We start from the raw sequence: 9647 nt of genomic DNA, 5'->3' as shown, positions 1-9647 counted from the left end.
GTTATGTGAATACACCACTCGATGTACATGTCGACCAATGCATTTCCAAGCACAACAATCTTTACAAGGGTCTCCTAACTAACTCTCTCATCATGAAAGTGGGACCCAAGGTTTTCTTCGTTGCAAACTTTACTACACATATGAAGCACATAAAACAAAAGTGCTTGTATTTGGGGCATCCAATGAAAACAACCTAAAGCTCCCTTAGCCAACTCATGCTTGGGATATCCTCCTAGAAGTGCATGTTGAGAGACTGGACACAGAGAAATCCTCACTTCAAAGTTCCTGCCATGTTCTTGTTGAGCATGCCGTGCATATAATGCCGTCCAAAAGACGTCACTAAAGAATGCATGCTTGAACAAAACTTAGCTTTAGTGTGGCTCCGCTACTAGAGTTGAAATCTACCTCTGCATTTTTTTATTTCAAGGTAAGAATGTACATAATTTTAGTGGAATTTGGTGTCAACTTCCAAATTACCTCTATTAATTTAGGCCTCTCAAGCTTTTAGAAAACATTTTATTTCGAACACGTAGCAAACTAGAATTGAATTAAGTGCATCTGATGGGCATGAGATTGTGCAACTCAAGCAAAACGATTCGTGGCTATTCCAAAGAGTAACTAACTAAGCCTTGTGTGTTAATGCTCTCAAAAAATTAATGCTGGTCATCATCTCATACAAATAGGCCTTAAAATAGTTGCCCAACTTACAACTCAAGAGCAACTAGATTGGGAAAATTGGCTTCAGAGATACATCAAGGCCCTCTGTATGCAGCACCCATTAGTGCTACATCAGATGGAGAGGGGTTAACGACCTCCAGAAACATCACTCCTGATATGACAATAGCTCTTCTTCCGCTTCGATTAAACTTCTCTCCGAAGACAGTGAGTTAGATCATCCTGCTGTCCTCTGCCTATTTATGGAATAAATAACAAAGTGGCCTTTAGCAGGTCACCCTGCATAGCCCTTCTTCATGGCCTTCACAGTACGCCATTACAACTCACCCCATTCGAAGAGCCATTACACAGTGATTGTTTTGCAGCTCGCTTTGCATCTTCACAAAGTAGCTCTTTGTGCTGATAAATCACACCGTTGTCCCCATCTACAATTTGCCCATTCCCATGAAGAAGCCTGCAACCATGTAACGTCATGTCAATCGATTTTCACGCACTCCTCGATTAAGCCAACAGGATAAGCGGGCTTCTTACCATTTCATAGTCAGTAGGCCTTCTACTCCAACAGGACCACGGGCATGGATCCTGCTGGTACTAATTCCAACCTATCAAACAACCAAGATGAGTGTCAATGACACCACCAAAACCTTCGCATTATTACATTGTGACGAGGCTCTTGTCCCTAGCATAGTAATGCGGTTAGGCAATGCCATTACGATTTCAGCGGGGCTTCGCGCAAAGGTCTTAACATGCTAATTATGTCTATGTTCTGCAAGAAAGACTGACCATGGCCATGATTATTAAGATAAGAACCAATATGACAAAATACTCTCGACTGCAGACATGGTCAAATATTTGGAAGATTCTGTGTAGGTTCAAGCAGATACAAACCCAGCCTCATGCTTATAGAATGCTATTTCATCATTTCCCTTCAAAAATGCATGCACCAAATAAAAAATGCAAATCAAGACATTCAATTCGGGTGTAGAATAGCCACCTCTGCACCAAGTCCAAATCGAGCCCCATCTGAAAACCTTGTACTAGAATTATGAAAAACTGCAGCACTGCAAGGTCAGGAAAAAGCAAGTGAATAGATTTTCATGATAGCTGGAAAAAGAGGGCAGTAACCAACAGACTAATGACGGTGTTAACTTACCTGTCCACCTGGGCCAGAAAGAGCTCGGCTGTGGTGGTGTCTTCTGTCACAATGCTGTCCGTATGTGCACTGAAATTGACATAAACAGATAATCAACTTCATATGCTGCTGCCTTGAAAATGAGTTTCAGGAATATAAACATTGCTTGCCTAGTGTAGTTACCTTCCAAACTGGTGTATGTGCTCCACTGCAGCATAAACATCTTTTACGATCTCTATGGCACATGCCAAAGCACTATACTCATGATGGAAGTCTACTACTTTTGGAATCTTTAAGAGCTCTGAAGCTTGTAATCCTCCAAACAGCTCGACACCTGCACAAAACAAAACCTTCAGTCTGCTCCACTTCAAACGCATCATGGCAGAAAAGAGGACATCCAAAGGACACTCTTACCTTTTGACCGCAGCACAGATGCAAGCTCTTCAAGTCCCCCAGATTGGACCAAAGCTTCATGCACAAGCAGTGTTTCCTGCATGGATGAAGGGACCAAAATTACTTCTTGCAAGATGGCGCAAATCATTAACTCATGTTCTTTACTTGCTTAAGCCCACATGCACACACCATTGCATTGCATGCAGCTGGATAATCCAGCTTTGAATCCAAAACAATCTGTTTGGCTTTTTCCAAATTTGCATCTTTATCCACAAAAACATGGCAAATTCCATCTGTCCAAATGTCCAGCAAATCACAGGCATGAAAACACAAGACCAAGTTAGCACCTGAATCATGCATAAAATTACCAGGAGATCAGAGGCAGTTGAATGTGAAAAAATTACCAGCATGACCAAGCACAGGAATCTTTGTGGACTCCTTTATCTGAGAAACTAGTTTATTACTCCCCCTTGGGATAACCAGGTCAATGACATCATCCAGCTGTAGTTACATAGCCAGCTATCATCGTCTCTTGGTTGAACGAAGAGAACAGGACTTACTTTTACTTGAGGAACACACTTGACCATTACCTTCAAAAGGTCAGGAATTTCATCTCTGGATGTCACAAGGCCAATGAGCTCCTTTCCAACTTGCTTTGACAGTACTTCAGTTATGATCTGCAAACACATAATTCAGTTAAATCATTACATTCTCTTGTAAGAAACTCTCCGTACCCTTTGAGCAAGTTACCTTATGCAAAATTGCATTTGAGCGAGATGCCTCCTTGCCGCCTTTTAACAAGAGACCATTCCCACTACGAATTGATAGTGCTGCAATCTGATCATTTTTTTCAGGGTAAAAAATAAAAGGTGTTGGCCACATTAACCTACGGCAGACTTGAGAGCATCCATTCACTTGAATTCACCTGAACAAGAGCGTCAGGCCGTGACTCAAAGATTACTAGAAGAACCCCCAAGGGAGAGCTAATTTTCTCCAGAAAAAGGTCCTCTGCAACCTGCACAAAATAACAACGACATTATTATATTAAGAACAAGGAGAGAGAGCAGCTAGCAAGTCACCTAGAACAACACATCACCTACAACATGACATGCTAGTGCTGTTACAGCAAGAAAGAGACCTGTGTCCTCTTCAATATCTTCCCAATTGGTTCATCCATTAAAGCCAAAGTCCGCACAGAATTTGCCAAACTTCCAACCTGCATTTTGAAAATTATTAACAGAGGACAACAATGCTTCAAGGTCAAGTCACTAAAATGATGCTTTTCTAGACTCACCTTTCCAGGCTTTAGAGTCAATCTTGCTATTAAGGGCTTTGCTATTCCTGCTTCTTGGGCGTCCCGCACATCTAGCGTATTTTCCTGCCTTATTATCTCTTCGTTGGCTTCCAATGCATCCGCAATATCCAACAACAGTTGTTTTCGCTCAAGAGAAGACAGCTTCTGTGAAAGAGATGACAACTCAGAAAAACAGATAATCAAAGCCCCTTTTTTTCACAAACCAGATTCAGAAATTCCAAACTCTCAAAATATAACCTGTAATTCACGACTGGCCTTTCTCGCCGAAACAGCCATCTGTCGAGCACTTTGCTCTTTCTTTAGGCCCCATAAATGAGCATCTTTATGAAACAAAGTCCCAACTCGTTCGCCCTCCACCACTTTCAATGCACCATCAGCTGCAAATCCACTTTTGAATGCCGGGGAAAAAGGTTAGCAAATGCTTCACCTTTCTAAGTAGGCAGATATTGCCACTGAAAGTTGGAGTCATTTATCTGCATGCAATCCAAATTTGAGAATTGATTGGCAGCAAAAATTTAACAACTCCCACCTAGTTATGACAACTGGGATTCCGGCACTTGCAGCAGTCCAGGCAGCAGCCACCTTGGCCGTCATGCCACCTCTGCCAACACGAGACTTCTCTCCAAAAGTAATAGTATCGACATGCTTATCCCTCATATAAGTGTGAATGAGTTTTGAGCTAGGTTCATTGGGTGGTCCACTGTAAAGCCCTTCAACATCGCTCATTAGGATAAGAAGGTCAGCTTTCAGTTCCACTGCCAAAAGACCAGCCAAGCTATCATTGTCCCAGAATATCCCAGTTGAATCCTGGCAGAGAGATCCTCCACGCTCAACAAAAAAAAAACAAAATGCACACATTGAGGACAATTTGTTTAGAAAGACCCAGCACAGATACCTGATATGGAGCCTTGCGTGTGCTTATGGCATCATTCTCATTAAAAATTGGAACAACTCTCAATGCTAACAAGGTATCCACTGTCTTTGACAGTTGACGTCTGAAATCCGCATCACTGAAGTCACGATCTGTGACAAGAATCTGTGACGATTGCACATCCAGCTGAGCAGCACAAGCATGAAAAGATTAAAAACCACCCAGAAAAAGGAAGAAGTTGTAAGAACAAGATGCAGCTTGCAACGAGTAGAAAAAACAAACAAAACTAGAAAAAACATTCAACCTTGACCTAGTAGATAAGGCTGCAAAAGACACATGGTGGGTATTGCAACAGCAAGTCGTCCTTGACCTAGTAGATAAGGCTGCGAAAGACACATGGAGGGTATTGCAACAGCAAGCCTCCTTTCCTCACACTACACAGCCCACTAATCTCAGAGAGCAAAAATACTAAAACTATTAATGAAAAAACTGTCTTGATATTCCCATTAGAATATCTTTTTGCTTACAGTACCCAAGGGACGCCCCCAACACACACACACACACCCTCCCCCCCGCATTGCATGTTTAACCGAGCAGTACTTTCATCCAGACCATCTAGGTTCATATCCCACAGAAAATCCTTGCTGCAGCCCTGGGATTGAACGTATTTTCAAGACCTCTTGGATGGGGAGAAGAGGTCAAGCCAAAGACATGGTCAACATGTATCTTCACCCGCTGTCCACCAGTCTTCTCCGCCACTTGCAAATTCTATACAATGCACATCAGAATTGCAAACACGGCACTAGCTGGAATGGCTCTTAAATTCAACGCTTCTGAGTTTATTTTTACCTGAGTCAAAAGGCTGTCATAAAGAGCCATAAGTCCACTCTGTCCAACGGCAGCGCAAGGCTTTCCATCCAGCTCAACTTGGGGCTTTTGAAGGTCTGCAAAGCTGCCCTTGCAAATAAAAACTTTTGCACTTGAGATTACACAAGACCCTTTTTTCCACCAAGAGAAATAGATTCTGCAAAAACTAGTTACCTGCTATTTATGAGCTTCTGGTACCGCAATTTTTGTCTTCCAATACCAACTGCTCCTGATGTGACTACTATGACCTCCAGGCCTCTGCTTATCAGTTCTTTGACCTGTTAAAAGGATATCGATAGACTAAAGGCAGAATTTCTGACATGCATGCACTAATGGATACAAAGACAAAAGTGTTGAGACCAGGTGAAAGGGGGAAAGAAACAAAAGAGAAAAGAAGGAATCTCACATTTACAAAACAAGAGCATGCAACAAAATTACAATATTATTTATGGTGCAACTGAGGCGCAATCAGCTGTATCTTCTGGAGAGAGAGACGATAAATCATCAATAAGCACACATGAATATTTGTATCCAAAATGCGACCCGAAGCTCAGCCCTTATTAGAAATCCAATTTGAAAGCACAAAAACCACATTTCAAATGCATCATAAGAGCATAGACAATGTGCATGGTCTTGATCAACGTGCTTCAAATCAGTCACATGTGCAGCTTAAAGGAACGAACCTGTTCACAAAGCAAGCCAATCCTGCCAATGGCAAGCCTTCCATCTGAGCGTGTGACTATGGCAGTCCCTACCTGCAATTGAAACGAGAGGCATATCATCCATCATGACAGAGACAGATCTAAGGTGAAAAAAATCCACGAGATGAACAGAAAGCAGGCACCTTCAGTATCACTCTTCTGGCATTCGTCAAAAAAACTCGAGAGGGATCCATGGTGAACACTCAGAGACAATGTAGGTTAACCAAAAAACCAAATTTGCACATGTGATCGCTCACGCCCCGTGCTGAATAAATACCCAGAAGAAAAAAGAATAGATTTCTGCCTTTTCGCGTTAATTGCAGGAGCCCTTGAGCCGGTATGGAAGGAATCCGCAAAGCAGGTTTGCAATAAGAAGCCTGGCCACAAAGAGGGAGACTGGAGGCAGAGAGAGAGAGAGAGAGAGAGAGAGAGAGAGACTCTCTGTGTATGTACCCGCGCACTTGCGTGGGGATGAAGAGAGGGGTGCGCAGAAATTAGCGCGTGAGCTCATGCACTCATAGCCTAGAGAACAATACAAAATACTTTGGCAGCCCCACATTTGCCACACACTTCTCAAAGTTCTCCTTGGGCAAATTGGGTGAACAATCTGTCTACTGGAATATTCCATACACAACTTTAACTCCTCGGAGAATTTTCCACAAGCTGAATCATTTCATTTCTAGCTCTTCACCTATTTTATTAGTGAGAATCTATACAGATTCCTCTACCCCCTTTTGCTTCGCCTCCTAACAACGACCGTGATTCGAACCCGATGTACGAGAGATAACGACTTCATTGAGTTCGCTAACTAGCCCATGCGAGAGCAGTTCATGCGTTTCGGAAGCACCTCGCCAACTTTAAAAAAGAGGACATTTCCTAGCCTAAACTCCCCACCACAACCCCTGCACTATCATACCACTCCCCATTGTCGACGGGTATCGGCGACCTTTTCAGAACTATGCACGACCATTTGTGATGTTTGAAAACAAGCGATTGACCATTTGTGATGTTTGAAAACATGCAATCGCTGCATCTCCCACTATCATCGTCTTTTTTTCAGCTCCCTCCCCACCATCTTTAAAAGATTCTCTTCAATAGGATTTTTTTGGATCGTGGCACATACTCTTACATTTCTAATAAGTAAGGAGTGTTTCGCAACAAGGAAGAAAATTTCTATAAGATGGCTAAAGAACACAACCATGCACAATAGAGAGCCATTTCCTTGGATATGGCCATCAAATCCTCCAAAGGGTGTCAAACCACAACATATTCAATGATTACTTAAATTTACAACTTTTTTTATAATACATTAAAACCTTGCCACTTCACAATACACTTGGGAAGCGTGCCAATAAAATTGGAAAGCTTTGGGCCTTGGAAAGCTTTGAAAAAATTCAAAGTTTTGAAACATGGAAAGCATTGAGCTACTTGTCACTCCCCCTAGACTCCTTTAAAAAGCCACTCATAGTCATACGCATTGCTGCTAGAATGGTGAGCCGCTCCTTCTCCAAGGCAATATTTTGGCTAGAGGTCTCCTTTAGATGCTCCAAGAGAAGTTTCCTAGTACCGGCCATCTCAGCCAAGGACTCCTCGTACTTCATAGTGGCTTTACGGCTCTAGCATGGTAGTACTCATCCATTGTGTCGAACCATTTTCATTGTTGCCTTCTATCATTGCCAAAAATTGAGTTGTGGGCTTTGTCCTGCTTGTACTTTTGTAAAACTGCTTGCTACTTTTTGCGGTAACTTTCGTTATCTTTATCAAAGTCGGGGTAAGTGGCGGCTAGTTTAGTAGCCACCTTTGCCCACAAATTAATCCCTTGTTTCCGGGATTATTGAACTCCTCATTCAGGCCCCCCCCGGATGTGAATTAGTTGGGCCACCCACCGATCTCTCCACTTGCTTTTCTTATTGTCACCGTCCGTGTCATCTCCCAAGTCGACGGTCCCCTTCTTCTTGGAGGCTTTGGGCTTCTTCGCCTCGCAGTGGCTTGGATTTGTAGCACAACCTCCCCGTTGGCGGCTTCTTTCTCTTCGAAGGTTTGGCACGGCTTGCCTTGGGTTGGGATGCTGCATGATTGGGGGGCACATCCATGTTGGAGTTAGGACTAGTTGCACTTATAGGGGGTGAGGGATGAGAAGGGTGTGTAGCCAAAGGAGAATGTGGGCTATGAGCATTTAGAGGAGGTGAGGGAAGAGGTGGTGGAATTTGAGAACCATAATTTGGGGGTCTAAACATGAAGGGAGAGCTAGGAGAGATGGAAGGAGAGTTCAACATGGCTTGGTAGCCATGTAGTGGCATGTGGAAAGAAGGGGGGGGGGGGGGGGGGGGGGGGGGGGGGGGGGGGGGGTTATGGATAGAAATTAGATTGAGAGAAGGGAGATTGGGAGAGAATAGGGTCATCATTGTCTCGTTGAGAATCCGAAAATTGATTTGCGTTGGGGTCCATTGTACCTACATTGCATTCACAAAAAAAGGTTAAAGACATGCACACAATATTTCATTTTTTGCATGAATGTGTGATTCACATAAGCGAACCTCACCTTAATGAGGTGTTGTGCACCACAGTTGTTTGCTTGACTCGTTCGCCCTAAAAGAACGCCATAAAAGTTTCCATTAGTGTATGGCACACAATTTGCAAAGACACTAGCAAAGAATGGACCAAAAAAATGACCCTAGAAAATGGCCTAACCCAATCTTTTTGCTCCTCCAAATGTGGACAATGTAAAGGCTTTGAGGTACAAAGGAACAAAATCTCCTTCTCTGTCTGATGTTGAAAGTTCACAAATTGGAAGACAATATATTTGTTTGATGTTGCCAGTTCACAAATTGGAAGACAATATATTTATTCGGGGGGGGGGGGGGAGTTGTTTAACGTTATGAGCTTTGGGATAATCGAAGGGTAATGTCCACCTAGGACGCTGTCATGCGATGTGGAGGGGTGGAAGAGATATTCCCGAGAGGAAGAAGGGGGGGGGGAGCAAATGCCCTCTTTTCTTCCATGCGCTGGCACCATCCGCATCCTGTTGTGTCACCGTGCAGTGTGGACAAGGATGCTGACGTGTGTTCGCCTCATATGCTGCCAGCGTTTACAAAAATTGTGTCGTCGCCTATTGCAAACCCGCCCTTAAATTCAAGAGGTCTCCCAGCACTAGCTATGTGTAGTGAATCCTATATTGACCAAAAAATTACAAATTCTTGGCATGCTTGCGTCGAGCCATGACATCACAAGGAGACCATAGATACATCGACTGACAAGGGAATCACCCCAAAAGGACCACTTCTTTAACCTTGCAAGCCAGTTACCACGATTATCTTCAGCTTGATCCACTCATTCGAATCCTTCCATTTCCCTAGGGCTATAATCATCATCCGGCTTTCTTGAACTATTTCCATAAACTTGGTTATCTCCACGGTGTTATTGAACACTCGATTGTTTGTGGTCGTCCAAAGCTATTTGAGACAATTTGCATTGCAATTAGCATCTCCTGATTCTTAAAAGTCTTTTCTCCTAGAAAGAGATCATTTTTATAGAAACATATCTTCCAAGCCCTTTGGACCCACTTGCAGATCCTTCCTGCCATACCGCAAATTGTCGGGCATTTCTTGAAGAGATAGGAGAGGTCTTCACTAACTATTTTTCATTGAGAGCATGTGTCTGGGCCAATCCCCCTAGCAAGAACCTTCACATTGA

General features: G+C 43.2%; 1 protein-coding gene across 4 annotated transcripts; it reads right to left on the bottom strand.

Annotated features, from left to right (window-relative positions):
* Positions 1–582: 582 nt before the first annotated feature.
* Positions 583–6494, bottom strand: LOC147417244 (delta-1-pyrroline-5-carboxylate synthase 1-like). 4 transcript variants are annotated; one of them, XM_086507771.1, is made up of 20 exons: positions 6098–6493; positions 5937–6008; positions 5428–5531; positions 5236–5338; positions 4411–4572; positions 4045–4322; positions 3753–3903; positions 3495–3659; positions 3339–3416; positions 3126–3215; positions 2951–3037; positions 2791–2877; positions 2605–2701; positions 2390–2493; positions 2222–2297; positions 1991–2141; positions 1829–1897; positions 1670–1736; positions 1207–1277; positions 583–1129 (listed from the first exon to the last, which is right to left on the bottom strand). In XM_086507771.1, exons 1-20 carry the CDS (start codon positions 6146–6148, stop codon positions 979–981), a joined length of 2214 nt encoding a protein of 737 aa, XP_086363897.1. In that variant the 5' UTR covers positions 6149–6493; the 3' UTR covers positions 583–978. The 4 variants fall into 4 exon arrangements, with proteins under 4 accessions (XP_086363897.1, XP_086363899.1, XP_086363900.1 ...); XM_086507773.1 differs by lacking the exons at positions 5236–5338; positions 5428–5531; positions 5937–6008; positions 6098–6493 and adding an exon at positions 4691–5170; XM_086507774.1 differs by lacking the exons at positions 5236–5338; positions 5428–5531; positions 5937–6008; positions 6098–6493 and adding an exon at positions 4691–5170 and having other exon boundaries at positions 4045–4270.
* Between the last annotated feature and the right edge of the window lie 3153 nt (positions 6495–9647).

The sequence above is a fragment of the Adiantum capillus-veneris genome, unplaced genomic scaffold (genome assembly GCF_014529385.1).
Source record: "Adiantum capillus-veneris isolate H3 unplaced genomic scaffold, ASM1452938v2 Hic_scaffold_309, whole genome shotgun sequence".
Lineage (NCBI taxonomy): Eukaryota > Viridiplantae > Streptophyta > Polypodiopsida > Polypodiales > Pteridaceae > Adiantum > Adiantum capillus-veneris.
This window is presented reverse-complemented; position numbering and strand designations above follow the sequence as displayed.

Coding starts and splice junctions, on each gene's coding strand:
- LOC147417244 (XM_086507771.1), bottom strand. CDS start 6,148: ATGGATCCCTCTCGAGTTTTTTTGACGAATGCCAGAAGAGTGATACTG. Junction 3,660..3,752: donor AGGCCAGTCGTGAATTACAG/GTTATATTTTGA, acceptor TCTCTTTCACAG/AAGCTGTCTTCTCTTGAGCG. Junction 2,298..2,389: donor CAGCTGCATGCAATGCAATG/GTGTGTGCATGT, acceptor TCATCCATGCAG/GAAACACTGCTTGTGCATGA.